General features: G+C 41.0%; 1 protein-coding gene across 1 annotated transcript in view; it reads right to left on the bottom strand.

Moving 5' to 3' along the window:
• The window catches only part of dachb (dachshund b), a 121,137-nt gene that overhangs the window by 39,599 nt on the left and 55,314 nt on the right, over positions 1 to 26,224 (bottom strand). The window contains exon 2 of the mRNA XM_030753805.1: positions 17,664 to 17,779. Within this exon, the coding sequence (XP_030609665.1) occupies positions 17,664 to 17,779 (116 nt within the window). The remainder of the gene's footprint in view (positions 1 to 17,663; positions 17,780 to 26,224) is intronic.

The following is a 26,224-nucleotide window of genomic DNA, read 5'->3' on the forward strand; positions in this document are numbered from 1 at the left end:
AGATAGAAAACCGTGACCAAGATAATTATTATTAGATGGAAACAAATGTTCCCTTCAAAAGAGCTAAACTTTCATCCAGCACCAGGTTTATGCTTCAACTTGTCTACTACTTTAATTTGTTAGCAAAATTAATTTTGCTTTTCCCCATTAGCCTCATCTGCTGTTGGAATGTAACACACACATTATTTAAGAGCTGTCTGCCATGTTGGACATGAAACAACCACCATTCACAAAGGAAAAAAGCGTATTCCCCAACCAGTTGGCAACCAGTTCCTGGAGGTTGCTGACTGTCACTAAGTGAAAACAGTCACAAACAAGGTGCTGCACCAAAAACCTCCCAGGCATTGCTTTGGTTGGTGGCACATTGCCACGGTTGCCTGTCGTTTGCACAGAAGACACCAATTTGCCTGGAAACACTCGTTAACTACTAGCCAAGCAATACTGAAGGCCTTTACACACCAGATGCATTGCGAAAAACGACATGAAATTCAGAATCTTTTGGATGCGAACGTAACTTTTACGCGTTGCTTTTTTGCAAATAATTCGTCCCCATAAAACACACTGTGAAAAAAAATGCAGTCGACATGAAGAGATGGTGTGATGAGGTCCAAGAGACCAAGAAACAAGAAACAGAGAAGGCAGAAAAAGATTCTGGGTTCATGAAGCTGCATCACGGCCTCTTTTAGGATGTCAGTGTGGCAGTTTGAGCTCTTGGTGGCAGAGTTGGGATCACATCTGAGGAGGCAGAGAAATAATTTCAGAGAGCCAATCAGCAGTCTGATTGGTCAGATCTGTTTATTCACTTGAGAAAATCATAAAAATCTAACTTGATCTGAAAAAATAAATGTTGTAAATTCATCCTGTGAAATGACGAGGTCGGTGAACGACTGCAAGAACAGGCAAGTGTAAAAAATATTTTTAACGCATGAAACATTTGCGCAAAGTTTGTGTCCGTTGTGTAGAGGCCTTAAAACCTGGAAAAAAATATATATATTTGCCTTCAGAATGATAGCTGTGTCATAGCATTGCAGGCAATGTTTCAAAAGGTGCGATTTTTAATTTGAAGGTCTCTGTTTCCAATATCCCACTTTTTACAGACTACTTGTTCGAAAATAGTCGGTGAGCGTTTGCAGACAAGTCTGTGCTTTCCATGCAAACTGCAGGCAACCACAGCAATCTGCTAGCAACCAAAGTAAAACACTCAAACAGATCCAGTTTCTGTTTCTATAAAAGTCACTGCATGGTTGACATTAAGTACTGCAGGACAAAGCACAGTGAAAGTCTCCATACCCATGTCCAGACAGCTTCTAGGCCATATATATCAGACTCAAGACCCACGGGCCCCATTCGGCCCACGATATAATTTTATACAGCCCACGAGACGATTTCATATAGCGATTATTAATGGCCCGCAGGTATATAGCACTCCCAATACTTATACTACAAATCCCACAATGCACCACAACAGCTGCCGTGTGGGCCAAAACCTGTGCGCTAACCTGTTTTCTGTCTTGTTAATGACACATTGATCAGTGATCAGTGGATAAAACATCAGTCAGCACTTTTTACAGTGACATTTAAGCTAGCCTGACCCCCAAAAATGACCAAATGAAAAGTAAAAAACGGGGATTTTCCAAACAGGTGGGAGGCAGAGGACCTGATCGCTGACATTGGAGGTAAACCACGTGTGTCTTTTCCTCACCTGCAATGTGCGGGGGAAAAGAGCGAATTGGTGGGACAGATGTGGGAGAAGATGCAGAGGGAGACCTGCACAGGTGAGCTGGCAGTGCATCACTGCTCACACAGCAGGAAAAGTCCTGAAGACAAAATGCGTCATAAAACAGACACTGAACTCTGTAAGAGGCAAAGGTTTAAGTCATTGGCAATTTCGGAGGAACTAGTTTCTGAATTTGGTGACATGCATTATCACACAGGTGCCATGAGCTACCCGAGGAAATCTGTCAACTTCATGAAAAGTAAAGTAAAAGACTCAGCAGGGCCCCGGGATGAAAGGTGGCTGTGTGAGTCGGCCGTTCTCTGCAACATAATGAAGCATCTTAATACGTCCGTGTAGCTTCAGGGATGCGTGTGAGTGCCAAAAAAAAAATAAAAAATCAGAGCATGTCTCCACCGCTGTGTTTACAGCTGTGCTTTTTGCTGAGAAACTGGACACACTGCACAGTTTACGCGGCGTTTTTTCAACTGTGAAGTGTAGAAATTCCGTTTTTTCACAGTTTCTACCTGAAAAATTTGCACATTTTCATCAGTTTGAAATATATTAATTTTTCCTGATATGATTTTTGAAGAAAATTTTATATTTTATTTAATGTGTTGAGGAAAAAATTGCTGTATTCTGGCCATTCAAATTCATATTGCTGATTAAAATTATTATTTTTAATCCTGTTCGGCCCGCGACTCAATTTTGGCCCATCCTATGACTGAGTTTGACACCCCTGTTCTAGGCTAACAAGCTATCAGTAAGATAGTCTCCTCCTGCTAGCTTTTCTCTGCTACGATCACATGTCAAAGATCACACAGATAATTCCCACCTGTGCCTTCACTTAACGGGTGCTAGGCGACCTTTAAAATAACATATTGGAAATCATCCTTTGTTGGACTGACCATGGCCACTTGGAAAATTTTTAAATATTACCCCACCCTATCATGTCATTGTAAGTTGAATATTATTTTATTATAGATTTATTAATTAATTAATCATAATTAGGTTCATCTGAAAAGCTTATTTTGTCCTCAACCTGCAGGCACAAAAGCAGAAAAATGAATACAAATGAGCCATTTTAATGTTGTTGCAGTGAAAGTGAAGATGTTCCATTCAAGTTTTTCAAATTTGAGAATGAACACTTGGGAATAGAAAACAAAGAGAGCGGTACAAGTGGAGGAGGTTAAAATGGAAAATAGAGTCCCTCTGTGGGGTCAAGACTACATTTACACATTGATCACTCTGAGGAACACCTTGACACACACACACACACACACACACACACACACACACACACACACACACACAGACGCACACACACACACACACACACACACGGAGCTGCATTTACAGATACAGGAAATACACATGGGTGGACATGCACACACTTGATCGTCATGTACACACGCACATTCGGACACAGAGTCAGAATGCCCGCTTCGCCTCAATGCAACCAGAAGAAGATCAATAACGAAGGCAGAGCCACAATACTGTTCTCCATCATGACTATCAAACACACACACACACACACACACACACACACACACACACACACACACACACACACACACACCACTCTCTCTTCCTCTCTCAGATCGATGGCTGTCCGCTGTGTCCACGGTTACCGAGCATCGACCCCCGTCCCTAATGGCGACCACGAAACCTTGGGAATTAGTGTGTGATTGATTGACAGACTGCTTCAAAGGCACACGCATCATATGGCCACTGTGTGTGTGTGTGTGTGTGTGTGTGTGTGTGTGTGCGTGTGTGTGTTTGTGTGTGTGTGTGTGTGTGTAGGACGGAGAGAATATATATTTTCCAGTTTGCCTTCAACTGTGTGTGTGTGTGTGTGTGTGTGTGTGTGTGTGTGTGTGTGTGTGTGTGTGTGTGTGTGTGTTTCAGCATTCCCTTGTGGGTTGTCTGCACGTCGTTTACCCATCTCTTTTTTCCATCTCATGCATCGTAATGCTTTCCAAAGGACGGACGCTGGGAAGGAGAGGAGGAGAAGAGATGAAGGAGTGAAAAAAAAAAAAAACTGAGTACAGAGCAGGTCGCAATAGAGAAAACAGTGAATCATCAGCATAACCTGAGTCAGGTTATGCTGATGATCAGAACTTAAAAAAAAACAAAAATAAATAAAAATCAGCTTGTTGAAAACATGAGTCCTGAGATGTGAAACCTTTTACTGACCAGCTGAAATCATCAGAAGTTTTCACTGGTGTGGTATTATTTTAGCCATGCAGCAATGTAGGCTGTTTGAGCACTTTAAGTCCTTTGATTAAAATTCTACATGTCCAAAAACATAAAGGACCGAAAACCAGTGTCCAAACCAGCTACCACAGAGTGACCAACTAAAGAGAAGGAAACACCTGAAACCTCAGCTGACATCCAGGTCTGGATACAGAATTCAAGGCTATACTAACAATGTGTTTAGGTTGATGTTTGAAAGTTGCTCAAAGGCACTCATGACATTTATAAAGCCTAGTATTAGCTTATTCAGCCCATATGTCTTAGAACATTTAAACACACATCTTTAAAGTGAAGACTAATAGTACTACTACTACTACTAATAATAATAATAATCATAATGATAACAATTATCATCATTATTTTGCCTTTTGGTCATTAGTTAGTTTTCCAAAACACCATAAGCCACAAAATGCTCAGAATTACAACTAAATAAAAAAATAAAATAAAATAAATTGCATGTAAAGAAAACAAAATGCTAAAAGAAAAAGGTGTAGGCTGGAACCTTTTAATTTAAACATATTCCAGTATTCCTCATCTTATCTTATCTGAAATGATCTTGTTTTTCATTAAAAACTGACTTCTGTCATTGCTGCATGTGCTCAATTTCTTGACCCACGGATGTGCTCGTTGTCCTCTACATGTTTTCCTCTTTTTTCCTGTAGCCTGTTACTCTATTTTCATATCAACTTTGAAAAAACAAACTTTGGAATCAAACGTGAGCCACGGTGAGTCTCAGGGGAAATGATATTTGGAATCACAGTTTATTCAGTCTGAACCTCACCTTTTTTTCTTTAACTTTCATCACTCCAGTGGAAACACATTTTCTGACTTGTTCTTAGGACACAGTTGTTTCAGTTGTTTCAGTTTCTTCTGCTTTATTGGCAGTGCAGGCATCTATCAGAATATTGTCAGTGTTTTTCCCCTTCACCTGGATGTAAAAGTGTTGGAGAAATAGGGGCGTGGACAAGCACTTAATTTGCGGGGGGATAGAGGGGTTATGATCCCCCCAATAATCTGATCTAATCACTATAAAAGTCACATCATTTCAGTTTACAAAAAAACACCTTACATGAATAACATGTTATTTTTTCATGTAAGGTGTTACTAGCATGTTTAATCATTTGGTAATGTAACCCCCCCCACACAAAGACTTGGTATCACCCAACCCGCTTTCTCTACCAAGTGGCAGCGTTCACCGTTTGCTTGTGGAAGCAGCTGCTGGGCAGTGGGTGTAGTTCGAAAAAATGAAAAGAGCGCCAAAAAGCAGACAACCAACAATTTTTCATTGTTGGTCGACAACACCCCCTTGTAAAAAGTGGAAAAATCAAAATGAGGTATTGTTGGCTGCTGATTTAATAACTATGCCGCTGTGTATCAGACACACTATGAATACTGGTTCAGGTATTTTAGCTCCATTAGACCTGCTGCTCCTAATCTGACAAGGAGTCAAAAGAAAAAGAAGATTAAAGTGGTTATTTGCACACACGCGGCTCAGTACAATACCTGTAATATGTAATAAACTAAACTCATTAAACAAGTATATGGTTTTACTCAAGTGAATACACACATAACATTTTATGTATTTAGTTATTAATAACTAATATTAGTACTGATATCAGGACTGAAGATGAGAGTCCCAGAAAGGTCCAGGATGAGACTCGTTATATTTTAAACACATCAAGTTAAAACCTTTTTCTCTACAGAACATGTTTAATAGTAAAGATTGCATTAAACTCTCACATGCTCAGTGGAGAACAGACTGCTGTAAAATATTGTATTTATTATGTTTGGCCAAATTAAAACTGTTTCTTTAAAAGTGGAATGAGGGGCTGCAAAATTGGCAGTAAAAACAAAACAGGTTCATGAAAGAAGGGACATATTTAGAGAATCAATTTTAATCAAATGATTGCAGAAATTCAGCATAATTTGTATAAATAAAAGACTTTTTAGGAAAAATGTAAGCCTTTTCTTAATTGTTGAAGGTGCAGAGTAAATACAAAGAAAGTTAAATAAATACATAGTAAAAGCATTACAGTGTATTTCTAATACAGTTAATCCAAAATCTCCTGAATACTTTTAGAAAAGTAAATGATTTAATAAATAAATAAATAGGCAGAGAGCGCTTAACCCCCCCCAGTGTTGGACCCAAAGTTACACCCTTGGGTGTGGAGGTATGCAGGTAGCATGCAGGTTGTGTGGAGGCTGCATGAGCCTGCTGGCTGAGAATGAACCTGATCTACTAACATATGCACGGTGATAAGAAGAAAATAGGCTGGTGCACACGTGTCATTAATCCAACTGTAATTTTTTGTACGCACTTGTTCTTTTACAGGGTAAGAATGTTTCCACGCACATATTAGTGAATGATGGCCAGTGTCCAAATGGGTCAAAGCTATTACAGCAGCAGGAGGAAAACCTAGACCGTATTTGACAGGAGGTGTTCATGTTATGGCGGATATATTTATATATGCATTTCTTTATTTAGCATCAAGCATCAAATTTCTGGCATCATGTCATCCCTCCAACTTCAAGATGCATTGCTGCAAAATTGTAAATTACAGACATTTATATTCACTGCACAGCAGGTGGGAATCTCTGATTTGGATTGAAATGTCTTGTTGTTTGTTGCATGCAACAATGATGATTGTCATTTCTAGATAAGATCTGACTTTGTCCTTAATTGTTAGTTCTTTGACTTTTTCCTTACTGAAAAAGCACCAGCACAAAATCCCACAACACTTCAAACTTTTTACAGGACATCATGTTCAGTGAAGACTTCTTATCAAATAGTTAACCACGGGGTGTTTTTGATTTTTAATGATTTGCAACTTCATGATACATTTCATATGCTAAACCCAGCACCCAGTTCTAAACACAAAAACTTTAAGTCCATGTCCTACATAATACAATAGTTGGACTAAGTCCTTAACACTACAGCCATCATCACAAACATGTACCTTCTTTAGCTACTGAAAGGCCTTTCTTGATAAAAGCATCCACCACATGGCAGGCGATATCCTGAATGAGATCTGACAGTGTCCTCCACAGTGGGTCTGGATGGTTTATAATAGCTTTGAGTTTGTTGGTGAAGGCCGTTGGGTGATAGTCAACAGTCCTGAACCCCCCCTCCCGAGCTCGCGTGAAACCCACCCCATTTGGCTGTGGTTGTAAATATTTAATCCACTGCACCTACATCTCTGACGAAGTGCTCTGAACGTGCTCTCAGAGACAGAGTGACACTTTGAATAAAACAAACAGGAAAACAGAGAAATTGCTCTTTGTGTTCTGAATTTAGAAACACACTGTTCTGGCTTTTTTGTTGGTTGCCCCCCCTTCCCTTTCTTCCGGCGAGCACTTGAGAGTGCCAATTTACAAATGCAGTCGATTGCTCTTGTGCTGAGTCAAATAGATTTCAGCTCAGCGCTCTGGCACTTAGGTCGCCCATCTTTAGCTCTTACTGAACGTCCACAATGCCCATTTGCAGCCATTTTGCAGCCGCCATTTTGTGCTATTTCAAATGGGCATAGACAGTAGCTGTAGAGTCATTGTTTTTACAAAGTCTTTGACTTTGAACAGCTTAAACTAGGAGGCTTGGGGATTGCATTTTGTCTTCAGAATCGATACAAACTTTTCCATTAGGTTTCTTTATGAACTGGAACAACAACTGGATTTGTAGGTCAGTGATTTAAGTCAAACAGAAACAGGATTTGAAAGCCCGTTGAAGACGATATTTGCCTGAAACACTGGGAATTATAATGAAACCCAGTATTAGGGTGTTTATTCACTGTAATATCCAGTGATTATTGGGTTTTGAATATTAGAGTTTGGGGTTTTGTTGCCTAATAAACATTCTACCATCTTTCAAAGTCAAAAGTCTTGGGGTTTTACTGCTTATTTAATCGCTTAACAGTAGACGGTCATTAGGTATACTAAAAATATATGATTATAGGTTCTATTGCCTGTTTTGGTCCATTGTTATAAGTTCTACTGCCTGATAAATGTGAGTAGAGATTACTTTCACTCTTGGGAAATCTGACTTAAGGTCTCATAAATGTTAAGAAATAAAATATGAGAGTAGGGTCCCGTTGCCTGTTTAAAGTCAGTTGTTAGGGGTTACCTAATAAAATTAGTGATTTAGAGGTTAAAGGTCAGTAGTATTGCCAACTAAAAATCAATGATTATGGGTTCTCTTGCTTCATAAATATTCGTTTGGACTACACTTTCTAATTAGATGAACAATTTAAGGGATCTGATGGCTCATAAAGCCACTGGTTAGAGATTTTATTACCCGATTACCTCCCTTAGACAAAGCAAGGCTACCAAGTTTGAACTTCTATTGTCAGGCAAAAGTAATTAGTAATGGTAAGAGGCTCTTAAAGGTAAAGGTTAGTGCATCTTTTACCCAAAAAAAAGTGAATGTTTAAGGGACTCCATGGCCTGTTAGAGATGGTTATTATGGTTTCCATTACCCATTAACTTACTGTTAATTGTTCAAGTCTATGTTTGTGTGTTGTGATGCATGTTAGTGTGAATGATTTGTACTTCTATTGTCTGAAGTTTGTGGTTTTGCTTGCCTGTTTAAAGTCAGTAGTTATGGTTTCAGGTCTGTGGTTAGAGTACCCTGTTTAGATGGTTAGTCAATTGTTAGGATTTCTAAAGAAATTGTCTAGGGTTCAACTGCCTTTTAAATGTGAACAGAAACCGCTTCTTTTACAAAATTAAGTCAAAGGTTATGGTCCTGTTGTGTAATTAAAGGAGCATTAAAACTAAAGTTACATTGCCTAATAAACTCAGTAGTAAGGGCTTGATTGTCTTTAAAAATAATATTTATTTCTGAAGAATAAAGAATGTAAAATAGAAATCAAAAACTTGCAATTTCAAGAATTTTTTTTTTAAATGGTGAAAAAACATGTTTTTGCAGCTTCTCAGACATCCTCTAGTAAGTGAATAAGTTCAAAGTACGGTGTGTGAAATGTATTTGTTTAACTACTTTTTCTGTTAAGTGTAATTGTAAATCCCACATATTATTTTACATAATGCGGGAAGTATTTATCTGTGTTTTGAGCAGGTGAAATACTGAAACATAATCCGAGCAAATACTGTCATTCTGCGAGCGCAGGTATTCATGCAACAACTCGTGTGCGTAGAACTCAGCGGCGCGCACAAAGGAACATGGCGCACACGAGTGTCTGCTGTGCACGCGCGGCTGCAGGTTCACGCTCTCGTGAGGAAGCTTTACGCGCGTGGAACCAAATTCTACGCCCGTGAAGAAACTGACTTCTGACCATTTGGGCGTAGCCTATGCAGCCTAATGTGATTGGTCACTTTGGTGGATAGTTCAGGTTACTGCATTAGACAGAGTTACACCGTGGCAACAACATAAAAGCTGTTTTAAACCGTATTCGCTCACAATCTGGAGAATAAAGTTTCCTGAATAACAGTAGTTATTATCTGTCAAGTGACTTATGGCATAATACCATCTTTTTCACTGTGATTAAAAAATGTGAAATAATTTTAAGCAAATTTCCGTCTGATTGGCTGATCCTCACAAACAGAAGGTTTTAACAGCAGGTGGGTGGAGCTTCTGTGCTCACAGGCAGAGCTGTATGCCTGAGATGACCATATATATCAGTGGTCCCCAACCTTTTTTGAGCCGCGGACCGGTTTAGTGTTAGAAAATATTTCCACGGACCGGCTTTTAAGGTGTGGCAAATAAATACGTCAAAATAAATGATACGACCATAACCAAGTGTGATATTTTCTACGTATAATAATAAAAAACGGGAATCCACTTTGTATTCGTATGCAACTCTATCAGCAGCGTTCTCGTAACATCCCGCCTCAACATGAATAACAGGCTCTCTGCCCACAGCGCTCCCTGGTCAGCTGTTAGAGCCATGGTAAAACATGCCTTCAAAATAAGATACACCGCAAAAACAAATACAGTAGAAATCACCTCAGTCGGATTCAAATGGCCCAGTTTGGGGTCTATTATCGAATTTCGCTGCAATGGCTTCTGCGTCATCTATGAATTTGCTTCTGCAAATTTTATAATCTGAAATTTTACTCGTAAGTGCAAGTTTGTAGCTTACACTTGCCACGATTGTCCCCGGTGAAATGAACTGATATAAACACTAAAACAATTTCCAGGCGTTGTTAGTGTGTGTGTAGTTGTGCATGAACGAGCCGATGCATGGAAGTGGGCGGACAGGAGCTGAGGAGGGTTTTAGCGCTAAACTCATCCAGTTTATGCGATCACATTTAACTGGAAATTTATTACAATGGGACCAGATTTTTCATCCGAGGTAGGTGAATATCCGACGGATTTATGTGATGATTTTATTGGAATTAATGTTAGGAAATATCAGGACCTGCAGATGCCATCCAACTAGAGCAAAAACCCGATTTGTGCGACTTCGACTTAGGTGATTTTTACTGTATAAAGCGCATGAAAAATACAACTCACCATAACACTGAATCAGTGTAAGCCCCCTGAGCTTGTTTCTCTGATACTCATTTTTGCTGGCTTCTGGTTTGACTGGGTTCGCGCCGATTTCACATGGAGCGTGGCTGCAGAGCCGCGGTGTCAAGCGCTGGAGAGTCAGTTTGATGGCTGGGTCTACCTCACTGCTATCCCCGGTGTTGATAAATAAAAATGGTAAATGGACTAGTTCTTACATAGCGCTTTTCTACTCTTGTTGAGCACTCAAAAATTTAAAGAAGCGTTATGTAGGTCAACCAACCGATTTCGTTAGACAGGCCTGAAGCTTCTGGGTTTAATTTTAGCGGTGACGTATCATGTGAGCAGAAACGTCTTGACACGTCAAGAGGAAGTCATGGAGGGAAGTAACGGAGCGAATCCGCCCATTTTTCAAAATAAAATATAGTTTAGGCGCAGATAACAAGTAAAACGGAAATAATTTAAGTTATTTATTCTTTATGTGCGGCCCGGTACCAAATGTCCCACGGCCCGGTACCGGTCCACGGCCCGGGGGTTGGGGACCTCTGATATATATGACCGTATTCCCTCTCTGTGATGTAAATGAGAGTTAATAAAGTGAGTTTTAGGCCTACAGGTGTTACTTGTACATATACTGGCCTTATTATTGCAGCCTTCAGCCATGGTTAATATCAGCATCCACCACTGTAACAGTATCTTTATACCTGAAAATAAGGAAAGCCATAATAGGGCCCTTTATGGGAGGCGCTGCTAACGTCACAGGTTTTATGTAGAAAAAGCGATTAAAAAGTGATGCAGCAGGAGGGGAAGGATAAAAAAAAAGACTTAATGTCACTTTAGTCCTCCTCAGCCTTACTCCCTCCCTCTCGCTCTCCCGCTCTGTCTCCTTCATCTCTCTCTCTCTCTCTCTCTCTGCAGGTGCACATAAGAGTCCTCAGACGAGTGTATTCTTTTCAGGACAAGATTGAAAGCACTTCATCTGTAACCTACACAGAGTGCCTGTAAGTGTGTGTGTGTGTGCGTGTGCGCTCATGCAGCCAGATGTGTTTATCACTTCAAAATGGGTGTATTTGCACAAGACTGTGCAAAAGAAGAAGTTTACGTACTGACTGTGGATGCATACAAAGTCCGTTATAGGTGTGTATTAAAAGAAAAAAAAAAGATGCACTTATGCATCTCCGTAGCCGTGTGTGTGTGTGTGTGTTTGTGAACTGTGTGTGTTTGAAGACAAGGCGAACCATTGAGCTGTTTTTTGAAGCGAATTAACAAGTCAAATGAGTGCCGCAGCACCCTGCATAGGTTACCACACACACACACAAACACACTCCCACGCTTATCATCGCAGCGTCTTTGTTAAGGAAGATGAGGCCAATTAAACTGATATCACTCTCTCGCTGTTGTTTACGCCTCCTGCCCTCCCTTCTTCTCGCTCATCTTTATGTTCTATCATTTCTTCTCTACTGTATCCCAATTTTATCCTTTTTCTTTCTTTATTTTTTGCTTTTTTTCCCCTCTCTTCATCTGCCGGTTTCCTTTATCTTTAACATCTTCCATCCACCTTTTCCTTGTGCAGTTTTCCACTTCCTCCCTCATCCCTGCTTCTCTTCCAACATCTCCCTTCATCTCTGCCCTCCTCATTGTCCCGTCTTCTTCTTCTTCATTTTCTCCCCTTATGTCCTCTGCCTTTCTCTCACCATTTCCTCCAAACTCTCTCCTCCTCCTCTCTCCATGTTTCCTAACCGTGTGATAAATGTCCATCTGCGATTGGCCGATGCCCCCCATCGCTGTGGCGCCCGCGAGGTCGTAAACAACAGCCCGTCTCCCCCAGCAACGTGGTGTCTCCATGGACGCAGGGCCACTAAGACGACCAACTCTGTGTGTGTGTGTGACTGAGACAGAATGCGACATCTGACGACTGCCAAGTGTGTGTGTGTTATATATGTTGTGCATGCATGCGTGTGTGTCTGTGTGTATGTGTGTGAGCTAATGAGCGATCATAAGTGAGCAAATGTTGTCTCTGGGTTCCACTAATGTTTAACAAACACACACACACACACACACACACACACACACACACACACACACCTGATGTGTGTGTGTGTGTGTGTGTGTGTGTGTGTCATTAGTATGCCACAGTGAGCTGTGTCCATATGTCACTAAACAAAACCATGTTTTATTAATCCTGTAGAGGGAGAGGGAGGAGAGAAGGAGGCCGACAGTCACTATCAAGGGGATGGAGGGAAGGATGGAGGAGAAAAACTGGCGAGGTGATGGAGGGGAAAGATCTGAAGGAAAGAGAGCGGTGAGAGGGAAACGCAAAAGAAATATGAGAAGGAAGGAAGATGAGAAGAAAAGTGAGAGGTTCACAATGGCAGGAAAGGAAAAAAGGAGGATTACAAGGATGGGAAGAAGAGAAGGATAGGTGAACTGAAAAAGAGGGAAGGATAGAGGAGAGAACAGAAAGTTTAGAGTGGGACTGAAATGAGGTGAGAGGATAGGTGGAAGGAGGCAAGGGCAGAGGAAGGAAAAGGCAGAAAATTGAGGGAAAAGCAAAGGGTGAAGGAATGAGGGAAGAAATAAAAGGAAGGAAAAAGGGGTGGAGGAGGAAGATGAGGTAAGGTATGAAAGATAAAAAGGAAGGAGAGAAGAAGAAAGAATGAGAAAGATTTGGACAGATGAAAAGATAAAGGAAAATCAAAGGCTGAATGTAAAGGAGGAAAGGAAAAATGAGGAAGGAAGCAAAAAAGGAAATGAGAAAAAAGAAAGGAGGAGCATAAAGGAGAAGGGGGCAAAAAAAAAGCAGAAAGGACAAGAGAGAGGATAAAATTGAGCAAGAGGGAAGAGGGAAATTAAGAGGGTGCAAAGGAATGAAGAAAGAAATAAAAGAAGATGAGAATGAAGTGGAAGGCAGGAAGGAGGGACGGGGTAGGAAACAGGAAAGCAAAAAGGAATGATGGAGGGTGAAAGGAGACAAGGACTGAGGCAAATGAGATAAAAAGTGCAGAAGAAAAAAGGAATGGAAAGGAAATAAAATGAAAGAAAGATGACAAGAAAAGGAGAGAAGGGAAGAAAAAAGGCAGGAATAAGACAAGGAAGTTGGAACTTAAAAAAAGCAGGAAGAGTGAAGGAGAACAAAGTTTAGAAGAGGCAAGATGAGTGGAAAGACTTTAGGAATAAAAAAAATGAAATAAGCAGGGAAGGAAGGAAGCACAGAGAGACAGTCATGGAGGACACAAAAAAGGCACACGAGGGAAAAAGTATGAAAACTGAGGAAAATTTCAAGGGAAAAGCAAGGAAGAGTGAAAGAATGAAGGAAGAAGAGAAGGGGAGAGGGAAGTGTGGTTAGAGATGCCAAGTTTAACTCTGAAGCAGAGAGAGGAAAGAAGAGAAAGAAGGTGAACAAGGTGGGGGACAAGAAGGTGGGACGGGTAGGAGAAAATTAAAGGGAGGAGGGAGTATAGAAGAAGAAGTAAAAGGAGGCAAGGAAGATAGAAAGGGTACAAGAGCAAAAGGAATGGAAGGAAAGGAAAGGAAAAGAGGAGAAATAAAAATGTGAGGAAGGAAAAGAGAAAAGGAAGAAAGAAGGGAAGCAGAAAGATGAGTGGAGGAAAGAGGAGGGAAGAAATGGAAAGGAAGAGAAGGAAAAGTTAAGGAAGTACAGAAAGAAATAAAAGGGTGAGGAAGGAAGAAAGAAAGAAGAGGGGAGGGGAGAGGAAAGGAAAGAAAGTGCATAAAAAGGAGGAAGGAAGGAAGTAGAATAAGTAGGAGGGAAAAGGAGAAGTGGGGGAAGAAGTAAAGGAGAGACAGGAAGGAGAGATTAAAGGGGATAAAGGGACAAAATAAAGGAAGGAAAGAATGAACTGAGAAAGGTGGGAGAAATACTGTACAGGGAAAGAGTCTGAAAATGATGGAAGGAGGAATGAACAAGAAGAGGAAGGAGGGAAGAAAAGGGAATAGGAAGAAATAATGTGAGGAAATGTAGGAGGAGGAACAAAAATGAGAGAAAAGGAGGAAAAAAGGTAGAAAATGAAGACCTGAATGACAGAGAGCAGAAAGGAGGGCGGGAGATGAGTTGAGGAAGAAGGAAGGGAAGAAAAGAGGGACACAGTGAGGGAAGGAGGAGGGAGGGATGGACAGATGGAGGAGTGGGACCCCAGAGACGTGTCATTCATCACACCACCATGCAATCTGCACTCGTTCACTCTCCCTTTCTCTTTCTCTGCAGGTCTTTTTCCTCCTCTTCGTCTTCTTCGCTTTATGACATCTTTTTCTCTTTCGTCACATCATCCCTTCATTCCTTTATCCGTTTTCCATCCCGCCATTTTTGTGGCACTTCTTGCCTTGATTCCATCCCCACCCACCCGCCCCCAACTCTTTCGTCCTTCCAACCATCTTTTGCTCAGTACTTTGGCAGTCGTTTTTAGGTTTCATTATCTCCTCTGGCGACATCCCTCCTTTCTTCTCTCCATTTTTCCCCTCCTCTATCTTTTGCATTCCCTCCGTTTTCACTTTCTGTGGCTACAGGAGGGGGAAATTTTGTGGGTTTTTTTGCCATCTTGTTTGCTCATAAAGAAAGGATAAAGAGGAAATGTAGGCAGGTAAGGTGAAAAGGAGGGAGAGAGGGAAAAGCAAGGGTGGGAAATGGAAAAAGAAAAATGCGGGCTGAAGGGATGCATAAACCGCACCGACAGGATGAATTAGAGAAAGAATTTACTGAATATAAGGAGAAGAGAGAGAAAACCCTGATAATGAGAGGAAGAAAGAAGAAATGAAAGCAGGAGGAAGAGAAATAATAACTAGAACTACGAGAGAGAGCAGGAAGAGTGAAAGCTTTTTGTTTCAGAGCTGAGAGAAAACCCTGAATTCTTTAAAGAGCATGATAAAGTCAAACTATCATATATCTAATATTAGATTTTTTTTTTACACAGATGGAATCATAGCTAGAAGAACCTGGTATCTAAATGTAGGTAGAAAGGAGACCCACATGCTAATGTAGCCCTTGAAAGGTTACCCAAAATGCACTTTTTGAAGTTTTCTCCAGTGAATTATCGGAAAACAGATCCAACATCCAGCGTACCAATGCGTGTCTGTTACTCTGCATCATAGACATTAAACTGGTGCAGTTTTTCCATTCAAACTATGATGTGTCCCATGATAATAATGCTCAAATTTGGTTATAAAATACTGTACTTAAGAGAGCTAAATAGAGCAAGAAAAAACTAACATATGTTCTAAAAGGGCCTGTAACTCGGATCATTCTCACAGACTGAAAGAAAAATTTGGCATGGCTTCTTTAAAAAAGCTGAAGACAGCTGATTCTGAGGGGATCGAGCGGGAACTTTTTTCAGATTTGGTTGATCTAATAATGGAAAGACCCATCTGCACGCTTCTTTGGTCGGCAGATGTGGACATTACAAAGAAAACAGTTCCTACAGGAATCTGCTTCCATCAAGATATGCATCTTTTTTTTTTTTTTTTAAAGAGTAACCAGCTCGTGATTTCTGGAAAGAGACATTACAGCTGAGTTTTCAAATGTATTTTTGGTGCTATGAGCAACACACTGCGAGTGCTTAGAACACAACCCATATATCCACAACTGGGCAACTCACGCCAAGACAATCCAGATGGTTAAATAGCACTATAGGCCTGAAGAAAGGTATATATATTTGACTTTTGGGTGAACTGTCCCTTTAAAAAATAAAAAATAAAAAATATGTTTTCTTTGAAATATGGTTGAATCTGAATTCATGCTAGATCTTAATGGGAACGCTCACAGAGAAATGTGTCAATATGAAGCTTTATTGGTGTTACTGATCTGTTTCTCTGGAAATTATGAGCATAACAATGCGATACATTTTTCCATCAAAGGCCAGCATTTGGCTCCTCTAGCAGCTGTCACCAATTCCCAAACTGAAACACGTGTCAAACACGGAGCCGGACACACATTAGATCCATTAAACAGTCCCGGAAACACAGTAACAGAGTGAGCCGACCGTTGTGACCCATTAATGGCCAACCAGCAGCTAAATCTAGTGGGGAACACAAACTTTACTATGAAAACTGCTGTAATATTTGGCTATATATTAACAAAAACAAAAGCATTTTAGTCATTTTAAATGTTTGTCATCCTTTAGCTGGTAGAAAGACTGGGCATGAATAAACTTGAACCAAAAACACTAGTGGAACATGTTCCTACAACCACATATTCATACACAGCTAATGACATTAGTTAATCAAATCAAACTACACCCAGAAACACTATTAGAAATGCATGGAAACTCAGTCATAAAGCTACTGTTTGTTTCTCATTAGTTCTTCATAAAAGTGCATCAGAAAATCTTTTATTGTTCTTACTCAAATCCGTCTGGTCATTAAGTACGTAACCTTGACTAATGACTGAAAAAGCATCTCAAGATCTCAAATCTGTGTACAGCCATTGCTTTAAGGGCTGCAAAGTCGTATTTTATCTTCCAGTTCGGTGCAAAACTGCCTACAGAATTCATAAAATCTACAGCTCTGACCAGCTGATGATACAGTCCAAGTTCATTACACTCTTACCACTGAGATCTGTGCATTTTCAGGCATAGAAACAACTTTTCCCATGGATTTTCCCACAATCTTTCAGTTTGCTCTTACACTGCTTGTATAACAGTGCACTGTGCTTTACCACAGGTGGTAGAGGTGATGAAGTCGTCACTCATCATTGCATCTTATATGAAAAGAGGGAAATGTCCTCCTTACGTTGCGCTGTATGTTATCTATCATCTACAAAACTTGCCTCATTGCCTGTGCTCTCCATTCTCATGGAAATGCAGGGGCTTCCAATGTCAGGTCACAGGATATATTAACATCAAATGCACCATATGTTTAAATTAAGCATCAAAGAGCCCGTTTCAGTCCCTACAAGTTACAGAATCTGAACTTGTGTGAATTTTTAGTCCATCTGTTAACACTGTTTATGCTTGCATATGATCCCATATTATAGAAGTGCAAAAAAAAAAATAAATCCACCTTTGTTTGGTTGGGTTAGATTAGTACTTATTAAGAGTAACTGGCATCAAATAGAGGTGGTTGACCCATCCATCCACCCCAAATTCCCTTGTCTTTCCTGTCATAATTACTTTGACCAGTGGAGGGCACTATCACTAAAATCCATAACTGAGTCCTCAAAAACAAACAAAAAAATTATAAGAAAATGAGAAGATCATTCATATCTCTCTCTCTTTCTCTTACCGGTATGGGACAGCAGGCTGGGGGACAGCAGGCCGGGGAGGCCCGGGTGGAGCAGCCTGGGGCTTTCCTGGATCCCTGCACCAGAACAACGCTTGGGAGGACGGCCCGGACGAGAGCTGGAGGGGAAGAGAGAGACAGACCAAAAAAGAAAGGGGGATTAGTTACAGGATAAGATTTTCCAGGGTCGAGCGCAGAAAAATGAAGCCATCATAATCTTTGCATGCCTCTCAGACCATCTGCATCAAACATGATACATGATCCATAACAGATCCCACACTTGAACTATTACAGTAACAATACCATTCAAAGCACTTAGGTTAAATAGGATAATGATTTAATATTCATTCACATGCATCAAGTTCAAGACTAAAGGCTTTATTTTCCATATAAAGATATCGACACTGTCAGCTGTGTCGGGCGGACAAGTTTCCAAGGACTCAGAGCAAAAAAGTAAAGTTGCCTCATCAACATATTTCATCCTGCCCTTTGGAGAAACTAAAAGACCTGAGACGAGCAGGCTGGCGCAAAACTATGAAGTACACTGTCTCATGACCTCAGTGTTTCTGAAATCCTGACTGTGAAGAAGCTGCAGGAAGGAAACGGACCAAAATAATTAAATCTGCTGACAGATTTTAAGGAGCTTACAGTCCTCACTGAGAGACAGACAGAGGAGGAAACGCTGCAAATATGTTAACATTCATGTAAGACAGCATCCTTTTTACATACATAAGCACCAGAATACATGTTCTACAAGAGCAAGTGAACCTGAATAAACACTCAACACACTCAAGCATCTCTCTCACCCCCCCACCCCTCCCCTTTCTGTCACACACACATTCATAACCTACTGTATTATGCATGTGCACGAAGGCATAAATAAACACACTCAAACACAAGAATACAGTAACTGAACACGTGCAGCTAAACATAAAGGAAGCCACACACACAAACACACACACACAGGCACGCACACTGAGGAGGTGCGCATGCAGGCCAACTCTCTGCAGGGTGGCTAAGTAACAGATGGCCGTCCAAAGTCATTTACACCTAGAGAGGGAGAGAAAGAGAAAGAGAGAAACAGAGAGGCCAAAAAATAAAACCTGTTCAAGACTTCAACATAGTGTCACTGCATGAGATTAGGAAAAAAAGAGAAGAAGCTAAAAACATATACAGCAGGTTAGATGTGAAACGGAGAAATATAAAACAATTATGCTGTGCTTTATTTTACAAAACTAAAAATTTTACAATAAATGTACAAAAGTGGTGACGTTCCCGCCATTAACATAAGAGCTGTGTCCAAATTCAGGGGCCGCATCCTTCGAAGGCCGCATTTGTAGGCCGATTACGTCACAGCGAGGCGACGAAGGCTGTCCAAATTCAAAGACTCCTCCAAATGCGGTCGACGAATGCGTCCTTCTTTTCTCGAATTTGAAGGATGGGTCCGGTGTATCCTTCGTGGCCGACCATATCCCATGATTCACTGCGCATCAAAACTCAAACACGCAATGGCGGAGGAGAGCGGCAAAAAAGTTTGAAATATGACTGTTTCTGTGACACAAAATAAACTTTTAAGATGTTTTCGTGGGCTGCGAAGGACCCGGTCTACGTAGGCCGGGTCCTTCAAAGGATGCGGACCCTGAATTTGGACACAGCTAAGGTGCTAACATTAAATCGTATAGCTAGCTAGCCTTTTACCATTGACTTTACAGTATTAAATACAACAAACGTGTGACACACAACATGCCCCGAAAAAGGAAAAAAAAAGAAAAAGCATGTCTGCTTAACGACGGTCGAATCAGGAAATGCTGAGCCACTTGTGTCATGGTGCTAGCGCGAGCACAGTTTGCCCTCCTTCTTAGACTGAGCGCAATTACAGCTAACCTTAGTTAAAGCTAATTTACTGACTTTGCTGTACTTTAATACTTGTTGTTCCGATAAATCAAGCAAGACCGATAGTTAAAAATAACTAACAGAAAACTGGCATATTCCTGCTAAAGCTAATAAAGTTAAGAAGTGTAGGCCCTCCCTCAGTCACATAGGCCTGGAGACTGGTTAGCATCCACTGGTTGCAAGGGAAAAAAACAAATATGGTGAAATTGATTGATAAAGCACCATTCAAGCAGGCACAGAGACCGATCGGTGACTGAATTTTTCCCTAGCAACTGGTCTCAAGGCCCATGAGACTGAGGCCTAGCTTAGATATCTTTCATAATGTCCAGATGTAAACACATGTAAACTACATGTGGAGGAATATTCATCCTAAAATACTGATTCACAGCTAACATAGCTTCTCCAATTAATAAAACTGTCATTGTGACTCTTTTACATAAAAATCACCAGGGTTTTATTCAGTCATGAAGCCATCAGATAAATGGAAACTGGGTGCAAGTCTGAAAAGAGCTTATCAAGGGTGGGGCTTACACAAGGGTCAGCTACTACAGCAGCAGAACACTACAGAATGGTTTGCGGTTTTCCAGGAACGTGTCATCTACTGTATATCGGTCAAATCCCACTGGGAGGTAGGGAGAAAGAGAGAAAAGAGAAAGTGTGCTAAAAGATGTGGAGAGAAAACGTCTGCAAATGTTTTCGGGTGTGATCTGAATGTGAGAAAAAATACACGCACACACCTCTCCAGGAGAGAGAGAGAGGGAGAGAGAGAGAGAGAGAGAGAGAGAGAGAGAGAGAGAGAGAGAGAGAGAGAGAGAGAGAGAGAGAGAGAGAGAGAGAGAGAGAGGGAGAGAGGGAGGCAGAGGAGCATGAAGAAATGAAAACATGAACCTTCACTTTTCCTCTGAACTCTGCTTCACCTTTTCCACCTTCAATCATACACAAACTCATCTTTGCAATAAACGCCCTGTTCTCTTTTGCACAGCAACACACACACACACACACACACACACACACACACACACACACACACACACACACACACACACACACACACACACACACACTTATGCATGCAGGTGTTTGCATTCAAACCTTAAAACCTTTCCATCAACAACCTTCTGCTACCTTTCAGCTCCACATACACACAGTGGATACATGTGACAATACCAGGTGTGTGTGTCTATCTGTGTGTGTGTGTGTGTGTTCATCTGCATCCATCCATGTGTAAGCAACATTAAGGTGTGTGTGTGTGTGTGTGTGTGTGTGTGTGTATAGAGGACACATGATATCGCCTTCTCATTAGCCTTACAGTTCTTTGTTCAGAGTAATGACTGCAGTGTGTGTCTGTGTGTGTGTGAGTGTGTGTGTCCCGTAGGGTTGCCATATGTTGGGCATTAATCCTCGTCAACGGTCCACTCTCCTTACTGCACCGAGCACAGGAACAAAGAGCAGGTCACACACATGCACATCACACAGACATGAGCTTTCATGGAAAAAAAACATGGAGGCACATACACTCACATATATGCACACATATTCACATATTCACACACACACACACACACACACACACACACACACACACACACACACACACACACACACACACACACACACACACACACACACACACACTCAGAGCCAGTCCACTGCCCTACATTCATCTGTTAACCCTTAACCTTGACTACATTCAAACCTTTAAACAGAAACAAATCCATTTCTCGTCCACAGGTTCCCATTTCTTCACTGAAGCACTTCCTACGTTGTTCCTCTTGCGTCAATCTTCAAAGTGGGATAGTTAAGCCAGCGACCTTTGACCCCTACTTCCATATCTGTCCACATTTATCTCTCATTTCCATTTTGACCACTGAGCGTTTAGACCTCTTTTAATCTTCATTCTTTAGTCTGGTTCAAATCAGACACCCAATTGATTTTTGCATTTTGGTTTGAGCATCTGCGCTCTGGTGTGGATCAACACAACCAGCCTTGCACTGGTCACACAACAAATTCTGTGATGGACTCTTTATCCCAAATACAGCCAAACCCAGCTGGACCTTGAGTCGAAGTTTCCTTATAACTGCAGACATCCTCATCATAAAATTTCAAACAACACCCAGTCCTAATTAATGTGCGATGAATGACACAATAGAGTCAGCGTCATTCATCCTGCAGAATCTGCAGATATAACTGGAGAGGTGAGGCAGAAGACTTTTCTGGCCACAGTAGAAGCAGATACGCTTGACACAGCTTTTCATGAGAATAACTGTTGAGCTTGGTGGTAGAAATTTTAATGCCTTGGGGCTTGCTTCACTGTGATTATACTACATGATATATGAAGCAGAACACAAAGTGCTTGAAGATACTGCAAGTCCATCTGTCCAAAAGATGAAGCTGAAATGTTAGAGGACCTCTCAACAGGACAGTGACCACAGCAAATCCACAATGGAATGTTTCAAAGTGGAAATGGCCTCAAAGGCCAATTAAAATATATTTGTGGTTATTTGAAATAGACGGTACATCCAAGAGAATCCTCAAACTTTTTGCAGTTTAAGGAATTTTGCATGGAAAGCCTGTCAAACGAGTCTGCTGTCAGAGATCAGAAAGACAGTATGCCAAAACCAATACAACATTTATTACAGGCTTATTACAGGCTTGAAGGCACTTACTTTTTCCACAGAAGACTGCCCCAGGGCAGCTGTGGCTACATCAGTAGCTTACCACCACCAGGTATGATTGAGGTGTGAATGAATAGTGCATGAAATTGTAAAGTGACTTTGAGTGTCTAGAAAAGCGCTATATAAGACTAATGCATTATTATTATTATTAGAAGACTATCACATCAACTATGTCTCTTCAGTCTAGTACTGCATGATTAAAAGAAACTTTGGCTTATTCACAAGAAGTTGCCACAGCAGATAATTCTGCATGTTTGAGCTGGCTAATTTTGCCTTGTTCAAGTATACTACCTGCATCTGTAGACAAATTGTGACTATTTGGGGAATAAGGACAAACACCATGACTGGAGACCAAAATAACCTGAAGCCACTAGTTTAGGTTTGCACTAGTGTTGTAGCACTCGAGACCGGTCTTGGTCTCGACTTGGTCTTGGACCCTAAAAGTCTTGGTCTTGTCTCGGTCTTGGGTTAGGTGGTCTTGACTACAACACTGGTTTACATATGTGTGGTACGCTGAGGGGTCAGTTTAGGCCCCAGCAGGTCTATGCTTGAGGGAACTTTAAAGACCTAAGCTTCAACCGTTAAGTTCTCCAATATGTCTTGTTACCGTATTGTTACTGTTGCCCATGTTTATGCATAAAAAAACAAGCTTGGAAGTATAAATAAGGCAAATGCTTAAGCTGCATCCACGCTGGAAGCGATTCATTCCTCACACATTGCTTAAAGCTGATGGTTAGTAACTTGCAGACATCCCACGCTCTGGTTGCCTAGGTGACTCTAATGTTTTTACTACCAGGTCAAATGTATGTCACCAGTATTCTTCTGTCTCATTAGTAGCTGCTTCAGTCACTCACGTGAAAGTTGAGAAAAAGTTGATCTTGGGCCCCCAAAATATTTATTTTGCCTGTGGTCTCTGATCACCACGTCGCTGTGAAGCACTTCCAGTCTGAATGTAGCTTAAGACTTATTACTGTTCTGCCAGAAAACCCTTTAGTCCCAGAAGACTAAAACAGTGAAAGCAGTACTGACAGTAATTTGTCAATACTGTCTTATTTTGACAAAATTCATCCAAGTCCTTTTTTTTAAAAAAAAAACAAAAAAAAAACACTAGTTTTGGAAGCCAAACCAAAGGTGAATGGTAAAGTTATTCCCTGATGTCCAGATGATCAACTTTAAAATTCATATTCAATATTTGTCACAAAAAATGACTTTTTGTATAGGATTACAGAATGTCCGTCTTCCTCATGGTTCGCATTAAAGATGGACGCAGCCACTGCAAAGTCGGTCCCTGGTTACTGAAGTCCAGTTCTGAAACCTCGAGCATTTTTGTGTTTTGAAACCAGATGCGATGAGCAAGTGATGAATCAGACTGAGAGACTGACTTGTAATTGATAAATAGCTAGCCAAAAAGCACACCCTAGACCAGGGGTCGGCAAACTACGGCCCTTTGGTCTTTTTAATCTGACCCGCCGAAGATTGATACAGAATTGCCCCAATCAAATCATATCATAATTATTACTGATGTCGAGTACTCTGAGAATTGCTGCAACAAAACTAACACCAGATTACGGTGCACTGGCAAAAACAACAGTGTTCCCACTAAAAGTAAATTTAAGTATTAACACTGTAATGCTTTTTTTATGTTTATGTTTGATATGTATGCATCTGGTGCTGGCCTGGCCCGGCCCATCTGTCAAATAAAAAAAAAATCAATGTGGCCCCAGAGCCAAAAAGTTTGCCCACCCCTGCCGTAGACTCTTCCTTCCTCACTCTTAAAATGACTCTTTTATTTGGTACAATGTGAAACCCATAAACACATCACAAAAGTGTTTAGAGAGGTCACAGAGCCAAGAAGCTGTGTGCTCATTTTCTCATAGACTGCGATACAACCAAAAGTCTTTTTTTGTTAATGCAACCACAGGATTCGCCCCCTGCTGGCCATTAGAAGGAATGCAGGTTTAAGGCATTTTAGAGTTAGCGTCACCTGTCAGATCTGGAAGCTACATGTATCTTTTAAACAATGGTATGGTACATGTATTTTCTTGGCTATGGAGATGATATTAAATATTACATAAAATATTAGATATTAAATAAAATTAAGATATTAAGCATTGTTAAAATGGATTAAACTCCACAGACAGATTTAAAGCCTTAGTCATCTATATGTTTAATGATGCAGCTGCACATATGAATGTGATTGCCATTGTGTTCCTATAGATTAAAAAAAAAAAAAACTTTGGTGAATCTAATGATATCAGAAGTGATAGAAATGGAAAGAAGAAGGCACAAGCTGTGGTAAATCATGAGTCTGAAACAAACTGCGGTTGAAAAGAAAAATTACACAGGAGACACAGTCTGCTCCTGTTTGTTTACAGTAATTACAATATTGTCTCATAATTACACAGGTAATGATTTATGGAGGTTAATTAAAATAAGACATGTGGCAGCTTCAAAATGTTTGCTGCTGATGTATTTTGGTTATTTGATGACCTTTTAATTGGCTGAAAACACCAAAACATGCCACGAATGGAAAACACGAAGGTGACATTTTACACACAAACACACACACACACACACACACACCCCACCCTCAACGATCTGATGAGGCACCTTGAAGTAAGTCTTCCCACTTTGACACAAGCACCCCATCGCCTGTCCTCCCAAATGGCCGTCTCTATGGTGACGGAGCCTTGATCAATACTCCGTCATTGGCTCTGATGGCCGGTCAGGGTCAGTCTCACACACACACACACACACACACACATGCACGCTCTCACATAATACACGCACAAACAGGCATGGCGGTGAATAAGCACGGACTCACTAACACGTTTGACAGATTGATTTAACTCAGAACGTGCAGAGGTCACACACAGCAAACGCACGCGCACACACTGTAGTTTATCAAAGCGTAGTGCGGTCAATACGTGGGGCAGAGCGAGGGGTCAACCCTCTTTAGCTAAAATCTTTCATCTTCACTTCTTCCTTTCTCCCGTCTCTCCATCAGCATGCTAATCTTTTCCCCTCCTTGTTTTCTTTCCTTTTTTTCTCTTCTCGTTCATTTATTGGTTTTCTGTTTCAGTGCTTCGGGTTCTGGTGATTCAGATTTGTCTTTGTGCTTGGATTTGATTTCTTCTTTTTTTAATGTTCTATCATTTTACCTTCATTTTGTCTTGTTTTCACCCCAATAAGTAAAATGTGTTTGTAACTTCAGGTTTGTTTTTGGTGTCATGATGAATTGTGTTCTCAGTGCAGTTTAGTTTTGACTTTATTACCTATCATGTGTCATATTATTTTAATGTCACCTGTTAGCTTTATAGTCAGTGTTTCCAAAGGTTATAATCCTGAAATGTTACTCATTTTGTCATTGGTTGTGAATTTTTCCAGCTCCGTCTGTTGTAGCAGTGCTCCAAGTCTAATGCTCCTAAATACTAACATTGTCTTCTGCTGCTTATCCAGGACCAGGTTGTGGGGGCAACAGCCTAAGTCTAAGCAGACCTCCCTCTTCCCAGCCACTTCCTCCAGCTTAACTTGGGGGGAAGACCTGAGCTGGTGTGTCCTGGTAGGACATACCCAGGAGGCATCCAAGTCATAAGTCAAACCACCTCAGCCGGCTCCTTTCAATGTGGAAGAGTGGCAGCTGTATTCTGAGTCCCTCCTGAATGATTATACTCCTCACCCCATCTCTAAGGTAGAGGCCAGCCATCCTTTGGAGAAAACTCATTTCTGCTATTTGTATCCACAATCTCATTCTTTTGGCTATTACCCAGCACCCACAGCCATATGTGGGGGGCATACAGATCAACTTGATAGTTTTGCTTTTACACTCAGCTCTCTCTTCACCACAACGGACCGGTACGGTCGCTCTCCTCTTCCACCACTCGTGAACAAGACCCCAAGATACTTAAACTCTTCCACTGGGGATCTCTGTGAATCTCAACCTTATCGTGGGGGAGGGGTTTGTGTTTCCCAGTACACCCAGGAGCCACGCTTTTG

This window comes from Archocentrus centrarchus, chromosome 18, assembly GCF_007364275.1.
Source record: "Archocentrus centrarchus isolate MPI-CPG fArcCen1 chromosome 18, fArcCen1, whole genome shotgun sequence".
In the NCBI taxonomy this organism is placed as follows: domain Eukaryota; kingdom Metazoa; phylum Chordata; class Actinopteri; order Cichliformes; family Cichlidae; genus Archocentrus; species Archocentrus centrarchus.